General features: G+C 37.3%; 1 protein-coding gene across 1 annotated transcript in view; it reads right to left on the bottom strand.

The window, feature by feature from the left end:
- The window catches only part of Pds5a (PDS5 cohesin associated factor A), a 99642-nt gene that overhangs the window by 62725 nt on the left and 12601 nt on the right, over window positions 1-24316 (bottom strand). The window contains exons 3-6 of the mRNA XM_038327396.2: window positions 8269-8472; window positions 6417-6503; window positions 5842-5939; window positions 779-905 (exon numbers count right to left, since the gene is read on the bottom strand). Of these exons, the coding sequence (XP_038183324.1) occupies window positions 779-905; window positions 5842-5939; window positions 6417-6503; window positions 8269-8472 (516 nt within the window). The remainder of the gene's footprint in view (window positions 1-778; window positions 906-5841; window positions 5940-6416; window positions 6504-8268; window positions 8473-24316) is intronic.

Below are 24316 nucleotides of genomic sequence, written 5' to 3'. Positions count from 1 at the left end.
GTTTAATCAATTGTACTTGAAGAAGTCCTGAGGATGTGATTCAGTTATATTGTAGAGCAATCACCAAAGATTCAAATTCCTAAACCACAACAAGGAAAGGCTGGGAAGGTCCTTGATCAACCTTCTTTTGAAACAGGGCCTAACTATGTAACAGTGGCTAGCCTGGAACTACTACAGAGATCAAGCTGGCCTCAGAGATCTGTCTGCCTGTTTGCCAAGCGACTGTAGTAAAGCTGTGAGCCATCACACCCAGATCACCTATTTCTGAAATGATGACTACTCTGTTTCCTTATGTACCAATGCATTATAACAAATAAAGGATCTAAGAAAGATGGTAGCCATGGCATATATTTAAATTTTAAAAATTTATCGAAAAAACAATTATTGTTTCAAAGAACACCTGTTAACATCTCTCTCATCTTACACCTCTCAAAAAGAAGCTAAAAACACATTTCTGGGGCCTGTCATTGAGAGCAGTGGCCTCTCTTACAGAGGATAGGAATTTGATTCCCAGCACTCACATAGTGCCTCACAACTGTCTGTAACTCCAGGCACTCTCAGGCCTCTGTGAGCACTGAGTACAGATAGTGCACAAATATACAAGCAAAAAATAAACATACACATTTAAAAAAGCAAATAAAAACTATTAAATATTTTAGACAATGTAGACTGATTCTAGCATCAGAATAGGAATTCTTATATAAAATCGCAAAAGGAAAAGGCCAATAGCTGATTTCTTTAGGTAAACTGATCTTTAATATCTTGATACTATACAGACCTTGTGTGCAGGGATGAGGTTGATAAGAATAGAATCCAGTAACTCTTGAGTAACTCCATCACCTTCCATGATGATAGAACTCATCAAGTCTAACATGTGCATTTGTACCTTCTTATTGTGGCTATTGCTAAAAAGAAGGGAAAATAATTAAGGCATATAGAAAGACAAAGTTCACTGGGGTCTGTTTTCTTTCATATACTTGTTTATTTACTGGTGACAAGGTCTTGCTCTGTAACCCAGGTTGACCTCAAACTTAGGTTGCACCTCCTCACCCTAAGTGCCACTATGCCAATCAAAATTTTCAGTTTAAAGCAATTATCTTAGGACCTAGAGGCAAAGGCCTTTAATCCTATATATTCAGGAGAGTAAGAAGGGTAAATCAAAGCTTAAAGCCAGCTGATCAAATAAGCAAGATTCTCTCTAGGGAGAGAACAAGGTTGGGAAATAGAGCTCAGTGGTAGAGTACTTGCTAAATGCACACGAAGCCCTAGATTCAACCACAGCACAACACAAACAATCTCAGGTGTTAAAGGATTTTTAATCCAGGGAACCATGATGACAATGGCAAAGAAATTCCAGCTATCAGATTTACTTCTCCCACTACCCTGCAACAGCCTACTTTGATAAGTGAATCATATTATAAAGTACTCTAAACTAACATCACCTTAATTTCTAATGAAGTATTCCCTACAAGTCACTTAGCTATATACACATACATACTCACAAAGAAATATCTTTAAAATGTCTATAGAATGATAGGACCATATACTATAGTATAAATACAGAAGTTTGAAACAAAATCGAAAGACTGGATTATCTAAGTGTTTAAATTTTTTCTTGAGGCAACAACAAAAAATAATTGACCCATCTAGCATTTAATGAAGGAAAACATGTAAGCTTTTAAAAGTTGGGGGGGGAGGAGATTGCCCCAATTTCTACAATGTTTAAAAAGACAGTCCTTTCATGTGTACTCTCCAAAATATCTTACACACTTTACAAATGCCAACTGTGAAGGACTACTGAGGCACAGTTCTCAATATGTCTTGTGTGTGGCAGTGGATGACTTGAAGAATATATTCAGCTTGATGCAAAAAAAACAACACAAAGCCGGGCGGTGGTGGCGCACACCTTTAATCCCAGCACTCAGGAGGCAGAGGCAGGCGGATCTCTGAGTTGGAGGCCAGCCTGGTCTACAAGAGCTAGTTCCAGGACAGGCTCTAGAAACTACAGGGAAACCCTGTCTCGAAAAAAAAAAAAAAAAAAAAAAAAAAACAAAAAAAAAAAAAAAAAACAAAAAAAACCAAAAAAAAAACAAAAAAAACCCCCACAAAATCTTAAGTGCTTAGTTCTCAGATCCATATATCAAGAGAAGGAAAGAAAAAATAAAGGAAGACAGATAAAAGAGACTTTAAAAAAAATTATTCACGGCCAAGCTTAGTGATACACACCTTTAACCCCAATACTTGGGAGGCAGAAACACTTGTGAATTCAAGGCCAGCCAGGGCTACATAAGGAGTTCTAGGTCAGTCAGGATCTACACAATGATATCCTGTCTCAAAAACAAATTATTTTAAAGATTTCACCAATCCAAGTCAATAAACTTAAGACTTTACTTGAATCTGGATGTAGTAACAAGATTATGTTTTGTGTTTTATCTGAAACAACTAAAAACAGAGGAAAAATACAGAAACAATAGAGTTCTGATATAGGGATTCATTCACACACTGATGAAAAAAACTAAAAACAAAAAAACAGCACCACATTCTGGGTAAGCTAACAGGCTAGCCCAGGGAAGACAGCCCTCATGGACCCTAATGGTTCTCTCTGCAGAGTACATACAGAATAAAGTTTGCAGAGCTGCATATCAGTGAACAAAGAATTATTCAGGAATCAAACTCAAAGATTCAAGTGCTTAATGATCATTGCATGCAGTGAGAAGTTCCTTAAATCTGGAAATGAATAATCTTTGAACTTCCTATGAGAGTTTGGAAGAGTAATCAAAAGAAGGTAAGCCCAGAATCTAGAAACTCAAGGAGCCAAGTACAAAACCCAAATCAAATCAACGCCAGAAGAAAAGTTCTAAAATATATTGTAACAAATTTCCTGAAATGAATTAACAAAGGCTTTAATGCAGCTCGAGTAGATTTTGTAGAGGTTATAGGAGGAACAAGTCAATAATTTCACAAGTATTGAAGATAGTAATCATAAATTTCAAAAGAAAAGTCTATGAAATGTCACAATGCAAAGTTAGAAATTGTTTTTTAAGTTATTTTAGTGTATCTATTGTACATATTCATAGTGTACAAATACCCATTTGAACATGTGTTAAAGACAAGCAACAAGCACTTTACCAATTGAGTAATCTCCCCACAAACTGTCCCTCTATGTCACATTACAGTGATGTTCCATTCATGAAGCCCATATGAACAATCCTTAATCTGGGTTTGACTATACATCCAGCTTAGCTAATAAGTCCGAAGCTACTAAAGGATTAGCAAAAATTCTAGTATTGAAGAGCTTGCCTTTCTTGATAATTCTGAAGCCTATTCAGTGTATAAAGATACTGACATGTGATTTTATTATTGCATTTCTTCAATCTACTGCCAGGTGCCCAGTTAAAAAACTACAGACACCACAGAGAACCCAAACCAGACAAACTGCCAAGCAGAATCATGGGCAAAAAATGGTGGCTTCTTATACAATCAAGTTCCTAGTAGGCTTTGTTATACAGAAGATGGTAATTAGCATAAAAGTTTGTCACTTATTCCAATGGCTTGCTGGAAGTAAAATGACAAAGGAAGCTCTTATGAGCTAAATGTTTTAGCTACTAGACTAATCAAATCTGTCTACTTTAGGTTAATATAAAACCTTCACTATACTAAAGGAGAAAGAAAAAAATTTCTAGAAATCCACATGCAACCCAACAGAGTCACATACTAAAAGGTTAAGTCTTTTGGATACAATGAACCAATAAAATGAAATTCATCTGCTTTTTATCCTAACTGCCATTTCTTATTGTGGTAGAGAATTTAAAACTGACACAAGATATATGTGCGTATAATATAACACCTTAAGACACATCTCAGATGTTAGGTATGAACAAATAATAAAAGTGCTAGACCAAAAAAAAAAAAAAAAAAAAAAGCTGGTCAGTGGTGATGCACACCTGTAATTCCAGTGTTTGGCAGGCAGACAGGTCTATGAGTTCAAGGCCAGAGTGAGTCCCAGGACTGGCTCCATAGCTACATAGCTACTGGGAACCCCTGTCTTTATATACATACATACACACACACACACACACACACACACACACACACACACACACACACACACACCCAACCCCTCTCCCCGCCTCCAAAAGAAACCCACAAGAAAACAACTAGACTGAAATCAGTTTGGATTCTCCTGATCAGGAACTATACTGGTTCTTTTTTTTCTTCTGTTAGTTTCTCCATTCTATGAAAAGCTGATTCAAGCAACATATATGACTTTCAAGAGTCAGGGCTATAGTTCAGTTGTAGAGCACTTACCTAGTATCTAGCAAGTTTGAGGCACTAGATTTCATCCCAAAACTTTCATAAAATACATGTTACATACATACTCTTATTATCTTCATCCAAAAAGAAAACATTATCAAAGTTAGTAAGTGAACGAACTAATCTCTTCTGTTCCACATCGCTGATGCACAAAATACCTAATACTTCACTGTTTAATGTCTCATGCCATTTACACTATGATGCCATTGCTTCTATGGCTAAGTTTCTTCAAAACAAGGTGTTTTCAAACCTCCTTTAAAGTTGTTGTTTGGAGAGGTTCAAGAGCGTCCCCACATCCCATTAACACAGACCATTTCTATTGTTTCTGATTGCTCACTACCACTACCACTGGAGACACATATACTGTGGCTGCAGGACAGTTAGAGAAATCAAGTTGGAACTGACACGAAAACTTCCCCCAATAGCTAGCTTTTATAGTGGCAGAAAGTACTATGCAAACAGCTGGGAGGGAAAAGGATAGCCAACCACTTTCTGATTGGATTAGAGGCCTGTTCCACAAAAGAGAACACATGCCCAGTATAATAAATCTGGTCAAAAGTCCATGGCTCAGAAATTCATGGGGATAATTGGTGATGAGAGTCTACTCCTGCTGTTTTGCTAAATGGACATGTGATCAAACCGTGCCCTAAGTATTTGTGTTTATAGCCCATAGGTCAGTGTTGCTCTAAGCCTGGTCAGAGAAGTTTCTAAAGTAAACAACAGATAATGCAGTGTTGAGAATAAGTGCTGGTTGAGAGACCAGCTCAACATGAAATTCACTGCACTCTCCTAGTCAAGACGTGAGGAACAGCAAAGAAGAGGGGCTAGAAAGCATAGAAGAGAAGGAGGAGTGCTGTGGACTGTCTTCTGAAGGTGGCATGGGCACTATACTGCTGAACTCACTCTATCGTCATCTGTGGAAGAACAAGCTAACAAAAGCCTTAAAATATTCCAGCAGGAAGTACTAACAGGACTCAGTGGATTACAGGGGGGGAAGGAGGAACAACACAAAAAATTGGGTATCCTGAGGGTGAAATAATCAATGTATATATGTACACAACTGTCAAATAAATATTTAAATATTAAAAAAGTAAAATAAAAAACTCCAAGGACTTTTTTTTATAATCCTCTAATATTATTTAGCCTGAAACACACAAAAAAACACAGAAAAGTCAACCAATTCATCTATACAGCAAATTTAAAGAGGCAGTGTAACATCAAGCATGCTGCCTCAATCCTAATAATTTAATCACTCAGTAGGTTAAGGCAGAAGACTACAAGTTTGAGGCCAACCTGGCTACCTAAGTTCCAGGTCTCTCAAAGTTACAAAGGAGCCCCTATATCAAGGAAATAATTAACTAATTAGTTGAAAAATGGTAAGCACAGCTTTCAAACAACAGATTGATTTCCCCCCTTTGTAATATTCTTAGAAAATAATTTCTCTAGAAATATAGTTTAACTTATATATTAGAGTACATAATACTTCAATACACACATTATTTTTTAAAAAGCTTAAAAAAAACTTACTTGATTACTGAGAAGAGAGTCCTAAAAAGCTGAATAAAAATTTCATTGCAATCTTCCAACTCAAAGCAGATGTTATATGATTTAACCCAAGCTAAATTCTTAAATCAACAAATAAAAATAACTGGTTAATCACATACATGTAGAACTGTCACACAAAAGCACACGAGTACAATTTTAATTTTTACATGTAGAATTGTTTACAGTGAAGTCTACAAAGACTCAATGTACACAATTAAAATCAGTCCAATCTTTAAAAACTTAACTGGCAGCATCAACTGTCTCAGGTTGAAAAGTACTGAATAGTTAGGAATTATTACAAATATATATATACGCATAAAATTTCAGAAGCTGTGAAGATTCATTTTTAGATTAAGAATGACAGTGAAATATCAAATTATTTTTTTCAGCAGATATACTTCATCTTTTAAAGACGGAGGAAACATAGAGATATTTTCCTTATGAAATGTAAGACAATTTAATAAATAAGTTATATATAACAGTTTTACTTTACATTATAATTTTAAGAATTTGCAACTACATGGAATCATATTTATTAAGTAAAGTATTATTGTTACCTCTAATAAATAAAAGTATCTATTAAACTGTGGACTCTTTGTATCCTCCAAACCTTTTAACTGTCTGGTAATAAAGAGAAATATGTCCTGTTAAAGAAATAAAAAAGTAAAAAATTTATTAGCTTTGACACTATTATTTGTCATTTTTGCAATACACTAAGTGCATATCTATATCTACATATAGAGGTAGAGATATCTAAAAGTCATTATAAACTACAATAAACAAAGTTCCCCTTTATTTGAATGCTGTTGGACAGCATTATTTTAAATGCTTGGAATAGATTAGAACAAACAAAACGACATCCTTTGGAAGCAAAACTAAAGACTTTTACTGCAAACTCATCTGAGAACATTCTTCATCTTACTACACTTGTCACTCACTCACTGTCTCTGCATTGCATCATGGAAAATAAAACTACTCTTTTCTCCTGACATGTAAGCAAGTAGTTTTCAGTCCATGGTTTTGAATTTGATGATGAAAAGCTATTTGGCACAAACGCAAGGCATTGGCCTGAGGACTGAGGATGGTGCTTTGTTACTTAATAAGTTTCCTTGAGACATTTTCATTCATTCAAACTAATATTAGTATAGCATAAAATGACTTGTTTTGCTGTAATCCAGACAGTGGATGCTTGCAATCTACATGTATTTTGTTTTTTCCTTAAATGCATATCCATGATAAAGGTTAGTCTATAAGGCACAGTAAAACATAAACAAAAATAACCATGAGATAGAACAGTATATAAAAGTTACAAAACAAAGTTATAAAAGGGGTCATTATTTAAGTACTGATGACTTGAATGTAAGCAATAAGACACTAGTCCAGTTCTCAGGGAACAAAGAAAGTCACTAAGTGACTCATGCATGGGCAGACAGCATATGTCTCAAGAGAAAGCATGACAGTGAACTTCATTATGGTCCTATCAAACTGAAACTTTGTGAACTGTTGTTATTTGTGGGATTTCCCATTTAATATTTTGGTTGATCACAAGTGACTGAAAGTATGGAAAAAGAAACAAAAGAGATGAGAGGGCAAAACTAACTGTGCTTAAAGGGGCAACGACTCGGTAGATGAAAGCACTTGCTGCCCTTATACACAACCCGAGAGTGGCTCCCAGCACATCCATCTGGGGATTTACAACCATCTGTAACTCATTTCAGAAAGTCTGAAAGCCTCCTCTTATCTCTGCCAGCATCTACATGCATGCCATACACATAAACTCACACAGGCACAAGCACATAAATAATAAAAGATTACAATTTCCCCAAGCATTACTCAAAAACAGTATAAAATCAGTTCAATAGATCACTTTAACAATTTTTTAAAGATTTTTTTATTATGTATACAGTGTTCTGTCTGTATATATGACTGTATGCCAGAAGACAGCACCAGATCTCATTACAGACAGCTGTGAGCCACCATGCAGTTGCTGGGAATTTAACTCAGGACCTCTGGAAGAGCGGCCAGTGCTCTTACCCTCTAAGCCATTTCTCCAGCCCTAACAATTGTTTTTAAAAGATAGAACCACAAAAATGAGTAGTTCTAAATATCCACTACTTAATAACCTATAAGGGGAAAATTATCTCACTGTCTAAATTCTAGTATAGTACTGTTTCACAAACTATCATTAAGCCACTATTTATGCTTTCCATCTATCTGACTGGGCTTTCTGGGGGACAAACAGGAAGGTTAAATATGAGCAGACCAGGACAAGCTCTGATCTTTACCTTCCAAAGCCTCATTCTGTACCAGTCATATCTGTAGATAATAAATAATTATATGAAACTGTGGTCAAAAACCATCTTATGTGGCAAAATAAAAGTAATGGTATTTTGCAAACAATATATTTACCTTAAGTTTATCGTGGGAAGTATATGGAGCTTCTGGGGCATAAATTCGAAATATATCAGCTAGACAACATGCTACAAGAAGGCGCACATCTTTATTAGGGTTCCTGAGAAAGAATTCAGATGCGAGATGCAAGGCTAGTGGGAGATATTGCTGCTTTTCATCTTCCGAATCCTGATCCATATCCATAAAAGTTTTCACTACCATCTGTAAAAAAAGAAAAATAGTATCAATTCATAATACTTAGTAATCAGCTAAAGATGTCCCTCCTCCCCTTCCCTTTGTGAGCTTGGGAAAAGAGCTGGGGATGTGCAGATCAGTGGAAGAGCAAAGGGTCTTAGGTTCATTCCCAACCACCACATAAGCATGCACACCAACACCCACACACTGAAAAAAAAATCATAATCATGAAAAGCATAGTCACAAGGAAATTTATAAAAACAAGAATCAACTTGTAGATTACTCAGACACCTTATTTGTTTTACACCATATTTCTTATAACTTAAAGACTTCCATTTGTGATCACATTGAACTATTTATTTAGATGATATCTTGCTAAGTTGTCAGAGCAGAACCAAGGAATTCTCCCAACTTCTTCCTTGGATTCTCAAGCAATTGTAACTTCAGGTATATGTCAACATGTTTGATCTCATTACTCAAATGTAACTCAACTAAAACGGTTTTGACCCCATGTACACAACTGATAAGGTATTTAGCATTTTATATCATTTTCATTTTATAATCAAAGTTGCATTTTATAGGCTCATTAAACCTTCACCTGAATTTTACTGGCCTTTGTATAATATAAAACCATATTTATATGCTTCATGTAGTTCTATTGCTGATGGAAAATTATAAATAACATGCTGAGTTTGAGCTAAACTTGATCTAAAGAACTAACTGGAAGCCGTTTTGAGTTACATAGCAAGACTCAATCTTGTTTCTACTTTTAAAAGTCACTGTGATTGGTTTAATAAAAAGCTAAATGACCAATAACTAGGCAGGAAGTATAACAGAGACTTCTAGACATAGAGAAGTCTAGAAAGAGGGCAGAACAGCCAGTCAGACACAGAGCAAACAGGATGGGCTATTAGGAAATGAGGTAATAAAGCCACAAGACAGAAAGTAAATTAATAAAAATGGGTTAATTTAAGTTATAAGAGCCAGTTAAAAACAAGCCTAAGCTGTTATTCTAGCTTTCATAATTAATAAGTAAATTTGTCATGTTTTGTGATCTGGCAGCTCAAAGAAAAGTCCAACTACACATGGCACCCAACATGTATTCCCACATAGAACCTGAGAAAGCTTTTTTAAAAAGGCTCTAAACACACAAAAATGGAGCCAACATGGCTTCGTAGTACCACAGTCTTTCATGCAGGCTAAGCAACAAAGACGCACCTCCAGCCACTGCCTACAGGCTCCATCTGCCAGCCGTGAGCTAGGCTGCACAGCAGGTTAAGGTTTCACTCAGACAAAGAAATTGAAGATCTGCAGTAAAGCAGGTTCAGACAAAAAGAAACTCTAAGTAGGTTACAGTGTGTTTAACAATGTACATAAGCTTAAAAATGAAAATAACAGTCATAAAAAACAAGCTTATAAATAGTAAGATAAAGTCTTCAAAGAAAAAAAACTTTAAAAAAGAGAAGTCACATAAAGATGGAAAATACAGACAGAAAAAAAGGGAAAAAAAGAAAATACAGACAGAAACTTGATCCTGTATGGTGTTGTACTGACTTAATAATTTTATGAACAAACAATAGCTTCTGAGACATTGGATGTGGAAACTGCTAAATTAAACCAACCTACATATTTTAAAAATGGCCTAACTTCAAAATGGAAATAAAAAAATATGCTGCACTGGAGAAGAGGTTATGCTATTGTTTGCACAGAAAACAAAAACCTGTAGAATCATTCAAGGTTGATAGAGATCAGGTTTGGTTGGGGGAGACCCCTAGTAAATCCTGACTTCAGACATAAAGAAATAAACCAAGAAACATTACAAGATAAATAATGTATATTTTACCTGCTCAAACATAAAAGAAAAACTTATCTTTGGCTACCTTGTGAATAACATATAGTCCATACTTGTGTTAATGCAGATATGTATGTTACCTTTAAAAGTTTATGTGTTTTCAAAGAAAGGGAATCAAACACCATAGAAAATACGTGGCCCCACGTGATCCAACCTCTTTCAGTGCCTCTGTTGCAGTTTCCTCAGAGTTCTGCATCCAGATCAGCTTTAAGTCTGCTGGCTGATATGATCCACCCTCACAGACTACTCCAGCCAAAATTTCAGATAAGCTTTGCATTATCTCATCATACCAAGACTGGACAACAGCTACCATCCCCAAGGCTTGATGATTACCTTGATTTTTTTTTCAGGGTTCCGTAAAGATGCCAAAGCTACAACAGAAAACAGTCTAGAGAACACAATGCCCACATTTCTAAGAGGTGGGCAGATGGTTTTTGATCATTCAGTGGATGTTTGTCATTGCTTAGGGGGGTTGGTTATAATTTGTTATTGGTCATGATAAGGAAATAAAACTGAACAAAAGAGATTAGATTCAGGGACCTGGCTCTAAAAAGAAAAAAAGGTGATGCAGAAATAATAGGATAAAAGTGTAGATTACTGACTTTTAGGAACTAAAAAAGCAACTACTAGTCTTAAATATTTTACAATGGTACTGATTTTTGTACATGATAAAGATTTAAGGTTATTTTTGTTATATTTGTTTCTATTCTTTTTGTTTTGTTTTGTTTGAGGGGGGCAGGGTTTCTCTATAGCTTTGGAATCTGTCCTAGAATTCATTCTGTAGACAGGACTGGCCTCAAACTCACAGAGATCTGCCTGCTTCTGCCTCCCTAGTCCTGGGATTAAAGGTGTGCACAACCTCACCCAGCTTGTTTTTCTTCTTAAAGTATTGTACTGGTGCAGTTCATTTAAAAATGTACAATTTAGTAAATAAACAAGCTCCACTGGGAGCAGAAGCCAGGAGCAAATCCAGCACTGGGAGTCAATCTAGTCCTGGGACAGGCAGACCAGGATTGAGCCAACGACCTGACTCAGAGTCTGCGATCTCCACCGGAACTGGAGCAGGACTGAGCCAGTTACCTAAGACACAGAGAGAACAAGCTCCACCAGGAACCGAAGGCAGTCCCGGAACACGGGTGGATCAGGACTGACTGAGCCAGCAATCTTCACAACAACAGGTCCAACTCCAAGCCAGGGACTTCTACAGGAGAAGATCCAGACCAAGATTTACAGAAACAGATCAAAGCCAGCAGCCTAGGCCAAAGTAGGCCTGAGACAGCAAATTTCAAGAGAGCAGACCAAAGCACAGGAGCACTGAGCTACCTCCAGGAACAGGAATAACCAACGGGGTAACTAGAACTGTGACACGGACTGTACCACGAGGAACAACCATCTGAGCTTTGGATTCACTAGCACCTAGAAGATCATTCAAAAAAATCTCAGACAGCCCCAACCACACCTAATAGAGGAAATGATGAGTAGAAAAGGGAAGATCACATGCTACACCACAAAGAGCAACACAATACCAGTAAAACCTAAAGACCCTACAAAAGCAAGACCTAAACAACCAAATATGGATGAACCAGAAGAAAATGATCTAAAAAATAACCTTAAAGAAATGGAGGAAAAAAACTAACAAAAAAATTGGAAGATATGAAAAAAATCACGTAAAGAAATCCAAGCAAAAGAACTCAAAACATATAAAATAAACTATTCAGGCTTGAAAACTGAGATAGAAAAAATAAAGAAAACACAAGGCAAAGGAATTATAGAAACAGAAATCATGAGAAAAAGCTCAGGAACCACAAATGCAAGCATGAACAACAGAATACAATAAATGGAAGAAAGAATCTCAAGCGCTGAAGGAAATATTAGAGGAAATATTCTATTAGAATTATTAGAAATAATTAGAAATATTAGAGGAAATTCTATTAGAGGAAATAGACTCATCAGTTAAAGAAAACATTAAACCTAACAAAAACTTAACCCAAAATATCCATGAAATATGGGACACCATAAAAGGGCCAAATCTTGTATAATAGGTATAGAATAAGGAGAAGTTCAACTCAAAGGCACAGAAAATTTATTTAAGAAAATCACAGAAGAAAACTTTACCTACCTAAAGAAAGATATGTCTGTGAAGATACAAGAAGCTTACAGAATACCAAACAAGACTGGATCAAAAAACGTCCTCTTGCCACATAATGATTAAAACACTAAACATACAGAGTAAAGAAAGAATATTAACAGCTGAAAAGGAAAAAGATCAAGTAACATATAAAAGTAGACCTATCAGAATTACACCTGACTTCTCAGGGGAGACAATGAAAGCCAGAAGGTCATGGTCAAGCATTATGCAGACATTAAGAGACCACGGATGCCAGCCCAGACTACTATACCCAGCAAAACTGTCGATTACCATAGAAAGACAAAACAAGATATTCCATGACAAATCTAGATTTCACCAATACCTAGCCACAAACCCAGCCCTACACAAAATACTAGAAGGAAAACTCCAACCCAAGGAAGATGGCTACACCAACAAAAACACACACAATTGATGATCTCATTATAGCAAATCCCAAAGAAAAAAAATACACAAATTAACATCAGCAACAATGAAAACTAAATTAACAGGAGATAACAATCACTGGTCATTAATATCCCTTAATGTAAATGGACTCAACTCACCCATAAAAAGGCACAGGCTAACAGATTGTATACGAAAACAGAATCCATCCTGTTTCTGCATACAAAAAACGTATCTCAACCTCAAAGACTGACATGGTTTCAGAGTAAAAAGGTTGGGAAAAAAATATACCAATCAAATGGACCTAAGAAACAAGCGGGTGTAGCTATCCTAATATCTAACAAAACAGACTTCAATCTAAAATCAGTCAAAAGAGACAAAGAAGGACATTTTATATTAGTCACAGGAAAAAATCCATGAAGAGGAAATTTCAACAATAAACATCTATGCCCCAAATACAAGAGCACCCTCATATGTCAAATAAACACTTCTAAAGCTTAAATCATATATTAAACCCAAGACACTAATAGTGGGAGACTTCAACACTCCTCTCTCATCACTGGACAGGTAAATCAGACAAAAAATGAACAAAGAAATAAGAGAACTAACAGATGTTATGACTCAAATGGACTTAACAGACATCTATAGAATATTCTATCCAAACAGAAAAGAATATACCTTCTTCTCAGCATCTCATGGAACCTTCTCAAAAGTTGACCACATACTCAGTAACAAAACAAACCTCAACAAATACAAAAAAAATTGGAATAACCCAATGTACCATATCAGATCACCACGCTTTAAAACTAGAAGTCAACAGCAATACCAATTCCAGAAAACCCACAAACAATGGGTTTTTAAATTAAACAATGCTCAACTGAGTCATCAATGGGTCAAGAAAGAAATAAAGGGGGAAATTAAAGACTTCCTAAAATTCAATTAAAATGACCACACAACATACCCAAATTTATGGGAAACAATGTATGCAGTGTTAAGAGGCACGTTCATAGCACTAAATGCCTACACAAAGAAACGGAAAAATTCCACACTAGTGAATTAACAGAACACTTGAAAACTTTACTACAAAAAGAAGTAAACTTACTTAAAGAGAACTAGACGACAGGAAATAATCAAATTGAGAGCTGAAATCAGCAAAATAGAAACAAAGAAAACAATACAAAGAATCAATGAGACTAAGAGTTAGTTCTTTGAGAAAAATCAACAAAATAGACAAGCCTTTATCCAAACTAACCAAAAGGCAGAGAGAGAATATCCAAATTAAGAAAATCAGAAATGAAAAGGAGAACATAACAGACATGGAGGAAATACAGAGGCTCATCAGGTCATATTTTGAAAATCTGTACTCCACAAAATTGGAAAACTTAAAAGAAAAGGACAACTTTCTGGATAAATATCACTTACCAAAATTAAATCAAGACCACATAAGCAAAGTAAACAGACCTATAACTGCTGAAGAAATAGAAACAGTCATCGAAAGTCTCCCAACCAAAAAAAGGGCAGGACCAGAGGGCTTCAGCTCAGAATTCTACAAGACTTTCAAAGAGGAACTAATACCAATACTCCTCAAATTTATTCCACACAATAGAAACAGAGGGAACATTGCCAAACTCTTTTTATGAGGCTACAATTGCCCTGATACCCAAATCACAGAAAGACATTACTAAGAAAGAGAATTACATACCAATCTCACTCATGAACATTGATATACTAAATAAAATACTAGCAAATCGAATCCAAGAACACATCAGAACCATCATCCCCCAAGTCAGCTTCATCCCACAGATGCAGGGATGGTTCAACATATGAAAATCTGTCAACGTAATCCACCATATAAACAAGCTGAAAGGGCTGGAGAGATGGCTCAGAGGTTAAGAGCACTGCCTGCTCTTCCAGAGGTCCTGAGTTCAATTCCCAACAACCACATGGTGGCTCACAACCATCTATAATGAGATCTGGTGCCCTCTTCTGGTCTGGTGGCATACATGCAGACAGAACACTGTATACATAATAAATAAATAACTCTTTAAAAAAAAAAACAAGCTGAAAAATAAAAACCACACGATCATCTCATTAGATGCCAAAAAAAGCATTTGACAAAATACAACAACTTCCCTTCATGATAAGGGCCTTGGAGAGAGCAGGGATACAAGGAACATACCTAAACATAATTAAGGCAATATACAGCAAGCCAACAGCCAACATCAAACTAAATGGAGAGAAACTCCCAGAGATTCCACTGAAATCAGGAACAAAACAAGGTTGTCCACTCTCTCCATATCTATTCAATATAGTTCTTGAGATCCTAGCTAGAGCAGTAAGACACCAAAGGGAGATCAAGGGGATACAAATTAGAAAAGAAGAAGTCAAACTCTCACTGTTTGCTGATGATATGATAATTTACATAGTGATCCCAAAAATTCTACCAAGGAACTTCTACAACTCATAAATACTTTCAGCAATGTAGCAGGATACAAGATTAACCCCCCACCCCAAAAAAATCAGTAGCCTTCCTGTACACAGATGATAAAAGGGCTGGGGAAGAAATCAGAGAATCAACACCCTTCACAATAGCCACAAATAGCATAAAGTATCTCGGAGTAACTCTAACCAAACAAGTGGAAGACTTGTATGACAAGAACTTTAAATCTTTGAAGAAAGAAATTGAAGAAGACACCAGAAAGTGGAAAGACCTCCCATGCTCTTGGGTAGGCTGAATTAACATAGTAAAAATGGCAATCTTACCAAAAGCAATCTACAGATTCAACGCAATGCCCATCAAAATCCCAGCATAATTCTTCAAAGACCTTGAAAGAATGGTACTCAACTTCATTTGGAAAAGCAAAAAAACCCAGGATAGCCAAACACAATCCTGTACAATAAAAGAACTTCTGGAGGCATCACAATCCCTGGCTTCAAACTCTACTACAGAGCTACAATAATGAAAACAGCCTGGTACTGGCATAAGAACAGCCAGGAGGACCAATGGAACCGAATAGAAGACCCCAATATCAATACACACATCTTCGAACACCTGATCTTTGATAAAGAAGCAAAAAATATCAAATGGAAAAAAGAAAGCATATTTAACAAGTGGGAAAAGCTTCTGTAAAGCAAAGGACACGGTCAACAAGACAAAACGACAGCCTACAGAATGGGAAAAGATCTTCACTAACCCCCATATCAGAAAGAGGTCTGATTTCCAAAATATACAAAGAACTCAAGAAATTGGACACCAAAAGATCACATAATCCAATTTAAAAAAATGGAGTACAGACCTAAACAGAGAACTCTCAACAGAGGAATCTAAAATGGCTGAAAGACACTTAAGGAAATGTTCAACATCCTTAGTCATCAGAGAAATGCAAATCAAAACAACTCTGAGATTCCATCTTATACCTGTAAGAATGGCCAAGATCAAAAACACTGGTGACAACTTATGCTGGAGAGATTGTGGGGAAAAGGAAACACTTCTGCATTGCTGGTGGGAATGCAAGCTGGTACAACCCCTTTGGATGTCAGTGTGGTGATTTCTCAGAAAATTAGGAAACAACCTTCCTCAAGACCCAATAATACCATTTTTGGGTATATATCCAAAGGATGCTCAATCATGCCACAAGGACATGTGCTCAACCGTGTTCATAGCAGCTTAGTTTGTTATAGGCAGAACCTGGAAACAACCTAAATGTCCCTTGATCTAAGAATGGATAGGAAAAATGTGGTACATTTACACAATGGAGTACTACACAGCAGAAAAAATAACGACAGCTTGAATTTTGCAGGAAAATGGATGGAGCTAGAAAACATTATTTTAAGTGAGGTAACCCAGACACAGAAAGACAATTATCACATGTACTCACTCATAGGTGGTTTTTAAGCATAAAGCAAAGAAAGCCAGCCTACAAACCACAATCCCAGAGAACTTAGACAATATGGACACTAAGAGAGACTTTCATAGATATAATCTACATGGGAAGTAGAAAGTATAAAAGCACAAGATGTCCTGAGTAAATTGGGAGCATGGGGACCTTGGGGGAGGGTTGAATGTGGGAGGGGAGAGGCAGGGAGGGGAGCAGAGAAAAATGTAGAGATCAATAAATATTAATATAAAAAATCAAAACAAAAAAAGGAAAATAAAAGTCATTATTTCTATAGTATCATGGTTAGTCACTACTATATTGAACAATGCAAAAATCAGAACTTCCTATTGTTACAAGTTTCTATTAGACAGTCCTGCTGGGATCTCTCATGCTTCTATAGATAACCCCTCATCCAAATTCCTATGATTAGCCCAATAAACTGAAATTTCAATGTAGGAAAAGTTTGTGGTAGTAATATGTAAGATGCAGGGGTTTGTCCTGAGGGTGCACTAAATCAGCTTACCGCTCTAGCTCAGAATGTGTCAGCTTGGCACCATCAAGGGAGGAGACCTTCTGTTTCTGTTTTTCTGAGGACTGAGCTATTCTTGAAATCTAGAAACAAGTCAGGGAGCCTAAGGACACCATGCCACAATATACAGGATCAGCCGTAGACCCACTGAGAAGTTGGAACAGCAGAATGTAGGCCATGGACATAAGATTGTTGGTGATCCTGCCCTTTGTGTCAAGGAGTGAGACCAACCACCTGTAGACTAGTAAGAAGACTATGAGTTCTGAGTCAAGTCCAGAATATTGCCCAGCCTCTGGCGCTACCTCACTACCAAGTACAATTTGCTAAAACCGAGACCCTTAAGCCCAAGCCTGGTGAATCTAGATGACTGCATTATCAAGCTCCCCCTTCACAAGATGGCTTACAGCTGGACAAGGTCTGAAAATACCAGCAAACTAAGTGTCTGGTTTCCTCAGATTTGCTCCAGTGCAAAGCTCGGTGCTCTGTTTGCTTTTACCACATCCCTCAACTTGGACTTCTACTACCCCACCCTGCCCCGCCCCAGCCCTCTTCCCTGAACAAGCTAGTAGACCTCAGGAGCCCGTGAGAACCTGACTACTCCACAAACAGTAGCAAGGACATTTCTAAAGTTAATGTACCTGTAAAGACAATAACCAAAGAGAGGGTGTGGCGCTGACCTGGGAACCTCAACTGAAGAATTTCCTCCATTAGATTAGCCTATGGGGGAGGGTCCTGAGGTGTTAATTGATGTGCCCATTTCTAGGCAGGTGGACTGAGCAAACCAGCAAGCAGCACTCTCCACTTCTGCTTGGAGTTCATACCGACTGCTCTCAGGGACGGACTGTTCAATGTGTAAGGGCATGTGCTGCCAGGCTGGGGACCCGAGTTTGAAACTGGGATCCAGTGAAAGGGAAGAGTAGGCTCCCGTAAGTTTTCCTCTGTCCTCCATAAGCATACTTCAAACAATTATATAAAAAAATGTATTTTTCATCCTACAAATACAAATAAACCTAATGAGGGAGAAAGACTTTTACAATAAAATCTCTAAAACACTGAAGAGACATTTGAGAAGATGCCCTAAGACAGAAAAGCTTTCCATGCTTAGGGAAACAAACGGTCATGTTACCCAAAGTGATCCACATATTCAATGCAATCCCAAAATTCCAATGACTGATTTTACAGAAATAGAAAAAACAATTCTAAAATTCATAGGAAACTATAAGAGACCCTATAGCTAAAGAAAGTCTAGGCAAAAGAGTAACTGTGGATATATTACAACCCTTGATTTATAATTATACCTCAAAACCACAAACAAAAAAAAACAGGTCACTGACACAAAAAGATGTCCAAACATAAACCAGTCCAACAGTCCTCTAATTTCTGACAATGGTGCTAGAAGAGTAAACTAAAGGAAAAAAGAAATCTTTTTGGCCGGACCTTTAACCCCAGCACTCCAGGGGCAGAGACAGGCAGATCTCTGTAGGGGCCAGCCTGATCTACAGACTGAGTTCTAGACTAGCAGAGCTATAGACCTTGTCTCAAAAAACCAAAACAAACAAAAAACCCACAGTACACTACCAATCTACAGACTCACCACAAACCTCATCGGAACCTGAGCTGGTGGGCCATCTACTCTGCAGAAACTGATACACTGACCATAAGCTGCAAGGAATTCAGAAGAGCCAAAAAAAATCCTGGTAAAAAGGCAAAGTACAAGAACCCAAACTAATTTCAAAACATATTACAAAGCAACAGTAATCAAGACAGTATGGTACAATCCAAAGACATATAGCTCAATGGAACGGAATGAAAATTCTGTTCAACAGAAACTAATTTTCAACAGTGCCAAAACAATGGATAAAGAAAAAGGCTTTTTAATAAATGTTATAAGGAAAAATAAAAATCTTTAAATTTAGACCCTTAGTTTGAAATACATAAAAATGTCTAAAATGGACAAAGGATTCGAGAATTTAAACTGGGGCTCAGCAGTTTCGAGCACTTGGTGTTAAAGACTTAGGTTTGATTATCAGCACATATATGGTGGCTCACAACATCTGTAACTACAGTTGTAGAGGATATCCTCTTCTGTCTTCTTTGAGAACCAGACACATACATAGTGCACATATATACAAGCAGGCAAACACTCACACACATAAAATCTTTTAAAAAAAGAAACTAGAACTACAAAAATATTAGAAACAAAAATATACATAAATCTTTGTTAAAGTCAGGGTTTCTTAGATGTAATACCAATAAAGGAACAAAAGAAAACAGAGAACCTAGACTCAAAACCAGAAAATAGACTTTACAAGTTAACTGAAATCATGCTTAAGTGCTTCATTACATGTGTGTGTATGTATAAATAACTTGTAACTAATAATGAAAAGATTTTTTAAAATGTACTTAACATGAGCAAAGAGGGCTTACAAGATGGTATGGAGTATAAGGGCATTTGCCAACAAGCCTGGTAACCTGAGTGAAATCCCCAGAACTCCCTCAAGTTATCCTCTGACCTCCACATGTGTGCTGTAATATATGTACACCCCTCCTCTCTGCACTACACAAATAAGCAAATGTATTTTTTTAAAATGTTGTTAACAGGCAAAGCATTTAATCTTTTTCCCAAGAAAAATAGATAAGCTGCTAATAAAAACATGAAAAGATTCTCACCAGGGGAAAGCAAATAAAAATCACAAGAAAGCTGGATATAGCGGCACATTTCTAATTCCAGAGTTCAAGAGGCAGAGGCAGAATGATCAGGAGTTCAAGACCAGCTCTGACTACATAGGAAGTTCCAGGCCAGCCTGGGATCACACAAAAAAGTCAGATGTGGTGGCGCCCACCTTTAATCCCAGCAACTGGGAAGGAGGCAGAGGCAGGTAGATCTCTGAGCTTGAGGCCAGGCTGGTCTACAGAGAGAGATCCAGGAAAGTCAGGGCTACTTAGTGAGACCCTGACTCAAAATAAAAACAGCAAAAAATAGTTTTCAAAAATAAGGTATAATTTCCCTAGAACAGTGAACAAAATGATCTGTACCATGTATGACATCTATATTAGCTTTAGGAAATTATTTCTGAGTGTTCTGCCTGTGTGCGTATGTGTGAGATTTCCTGGAACTTGAGTTATGAATGGCTGTGAGCTACCATGTGAGTACTGAGAACTGAATGCCAGTCCTATTCAAGAACAAGAAGTTATTTTTCCCCTGATAATTAGTTTTTATTTTATGTGCATTGGTGTTATGGCTGCATGAGTGTCAGATCCTGGAATTACGGAAAGTTGTAAGCTGCCATGTGGGTGCTAGGAATTGAACCCAGTCCTCTAGAAAACAGCCAATGCTCTTAAACCAGAGTCATCTCTCCATCTCCTAGAGCCTGACAACTTTGACGTGTATCAATCAACAAACAAGCTTCTTTTCCCCACAGTGTCTAAGGATTGAACTAAGGTCTCAATACAATGATTCTCCCACTGAGTGACATCCCCAGCATACCCTAATGAGTTATAAATCAAACAGAGAATCAAAGAGCCACTTCAGGAACTAAGGGGACTATAAAGTTCAGAGATAGGATAATTCTTTGGTAAATGAGCATACATTTCTTTCCTTTTCTGAGACAAGGTCTCAAGTAGCACAGGCTGGCCGTGAACTGATCCTCTTCCCGCTGCCTCTCAAGAGCTAGGATTACAGGAAAGTGCCCCCACCTAGCTGTACACTCCTTTTAAAAATAAAAAAAGGCCCCAAAACATATCAGTATTTTAAAAGGATTTTAAATTTCTTTTTAATTATGTATATATGTATTTGTCTGTGTGCAGGTATGTTCATGTAAACTTGGGTGTTTGAGGCCACTAAGTTATCAGATGCCCAGGAGCTGCAGTTACAGGTAGCTATAGCCACCCACCATGGGTGCTGGGAACAAATCAGTAAGCACTTTTCACCACTGAGCTATTACTTCAGGTATCAGTATAATAATACCACAAAACCCAGGTACAAATAATAAATAGTACCTTGTAGTGTAGATATTATAACCCTTAATATGAAAAGGAGAAACCGAATAGAACTCTTCTCTACAAGAGAAAAAGTGAACTCCAGGAAAGAGAATTTTTATCTATATCTCCTATTGTTGGTAAATTTTGAATCCAGGAATAAATACAAATCCTCAGAAAATTTCTAAGTCCAGAGCTCCTAAACTAAGAATTCAGATTTCTAATTCACTGGAGACCAAGAACCCAATTAACACTTTAGCTTTCATAACTCTTCACAGGAAGACCATGTGCCTTGATCTGCTCCAGAAAGGCCAAATGCAGACTTGTGGTCCCAGCTTAATTATTGAAAGCAGCTCTCACTAATTTATCTCATCAGTGTTCACCTTTATCAAACCCTAGCGGAGCCTGGAGCTCAGATTTCAAAAATGTTTTACCTCTAGCATCCTAAACTGCACAATTTCCTTTCAAGAACGAGTCTACCTATAACTCTTCTATTTGTCCTTAGTAATTACATATATTTTTTGCCTTCAATATGAATTCTAAATCTCCAATCGAATTGTATAGTCACTCTTGCCTTAGTTACTGCCTAATGATGTGGAGCTAAACATAGCCATTTCAAAATCATTACCCTACATCACCACCCTGGACTTCATTAATCTTCAGCCCTAGATAGTTCCTATGGTTGAATACACCATACCTACCACGGCACTGTGTCATACATAGACACTTACTCTACTCCACTCTCCAAAACTAGCCTCCTTCATTACAGCACAAAAGGACAGAAGTTTAGTCAGATACCAGGTATCAATTCAGGGTTGCTTTTTAATGAACAGGTGACCTAAATTAAATATGTTACTTATTCTTTCTTTGACTGTAAAAGACAGAAGCATAACCATGTAAAACTGGTATTTAGACATAACAGAAACAAAGTGACAGTCCTACAAAATTCCCGTACGCCATCAATTCTAAGGCTCCTATTTTAATACTTTTAGAGTAAGCATGTGTCTTACAAGATCACAGTAAGTGGCAACAGAGGCAAGGACAAAAAACTTGTAGCATATCTTTATACAAATTTTACTATGAAAACCCTGTGCTGCTAAGCATGGCATTTATCTGTAATCCTGAGGCAGGAGGATCATGAGTTCAAGGTCATTTTCTACTGTCTGGCAAGACTCTTCCTAAAAAAATCCAAAAAAAAAAAAAAAAAAAAAAAAAAAAAAAAAAAAAGAGTTCTGTTAGAATTCACAAGGCTAGAATTTAATTGGTAAGGAATTCAAAGTCTTAGAACCCTATGATCTTTGCACATATTCCACAGTACCACTAATGAGATAAGTCCAGCAGAATGGCATACAGTTACAGTGTCAGATATGTGACTTCACCCATGAAACAGTAATGTTCTATTTTTAAACTGTAATATATGCTCTGGACTAGTAACAAACTGCTACTTCTCTACTGAGGGGTAGAAATCAGAGTGCTCCTTTCACTATTATACCTAAGACTGTAGTCAATTGTTTTGCTTCCACCTTAACATTTGGTCAGTTAATTTATGCTTCTGGTTACCATAGAATACAACACACTCTGAAATTGAGATTGTCACCCAACCACTTTGAGCTGTTCAAGCAAATGAAGCAGCTGAAGAGAATTTCACAGTAAGGACTCAGCTGAATGATCCCTAGTACTATAAGAAAGCCAGGTGGCTCTGAAAAACGAGCAAGAGATTATGTCTTTGGAAATCAGATGGTGTAGAAACATTTCAAAAATCCTAAGTGGTCAAGTGAGGTATTTTGTTTTTAATTCTAATACATTTGTAAAGTAAAAAAATAGTGCACTTGGTCAGATACTACCACACTGGAAAATGGTCAATTTCCTGTAACATTTCTGGCTCCTCTCAATTTGTACAATTATCCTGTTGTAAGTTATCAGCTAATGTATAACACACAATACTAAAAGGGCTGGAGAGATGACTCAGTGGTGAAGAGCACTGGCTGCTCTTCCAGAAAACCTGGGATTGACTCCCTGCAAACACACAAGGGTTCACAACTATCTATAACTCCAGTTCCAGGGCACTTAATGCCCTCTGCAGGCACCAGGCACAGACATGATGTACAGACATGCATGCAGACAAAACTCCTATTTACATTAAAGAAATAAGAAGAAGGGGGGAGGGAGGGAGGGGGGGAGGGAGGAAAAAGCTCTTATGTGATGCCCAAGGTGTGGTGGTGTGTGCTTTTCATCCCAGCACTCAAGATGCAGAAGCAATGATCTCAGAGTAAGAGGCAGCAAGTTCCAGGGTCTACTGCTAAAAAAAAAAAAAAAAAAAAAAAAAAAAAAAAAAAAAAAAAAAAAAAAAAAAAAGTGCGGGGGGGGGGGCGGGGTGAGGGACAAGACCTGGAAAGATGTCCATCTTGGGCTGGAGCTTCATTGCGTCTGGCTTCTCTCTGAGGAGAGGCACAGCGGTCTGCCTAACTTAAGAGAGGCGTGGAATCTGACTGAGCCATCTACCTCACTTCCTTCTTCCTGTTCTGTCTACTCCACCCACCTAAGGGCCGGTCTATCAGATGGGCCAGGCAGTTTCTTTATTAATTATCCAATGAAATCATCAGATAGATAGAAGACACACCTACATCAATCAGATCTCATAGATGGCTGTGAGCCACCATGTGGTTGCTGGGAATTGAACTCAGGACCTCTGGAAGAGCAGCCAGTGCTCTTAACCACTGAGCTATCTCTCCAACCCAATTATTATTATTTGTGTAGTAGATGCAATCCCAGTTGGACTTCTGAGTCTTCAAAAATGAAAAAATGTAGCTCCAGCTCCAGGGGGATCCAACACTTCTGGCCTCTGAAGGCACCTGTACACATATGAAGGCTCATGCACTCATGTGTGCTTCATGGACGATCAATGACACACCTGCACACAATACCAGGTGCCATTTAAGAACTTAAAAACTTAGCAACCAATCTACTTTACAGCATGCTGTTCATCATGAGTATTTAAAATCCTTTGGGACAGGGGTTAGAGAGGTGTCTCATCAGTTACAAACACTTCCCGACCTCGGTTTGGTTTCCAGAACCCATAAGATCACTCAAACCATCAGTAACTC

Source organism: Arvicola amphibius, chromosome 1, assembly GCF_903992535.2.
Source record: "Arvicola amphibius chromosome 1, mArvAmp1.2, whole genome shotgun sequence".
NCBI classification, from domain to species: Eukaryota; Metazoa; Chordata; class Mammalia; order Rodentia; family Cricetidae; genus Arvicola; species Arvicola amphibius.
This window is presented reverse-complemented; position numbering and strand designations above follow the sequence as displayed.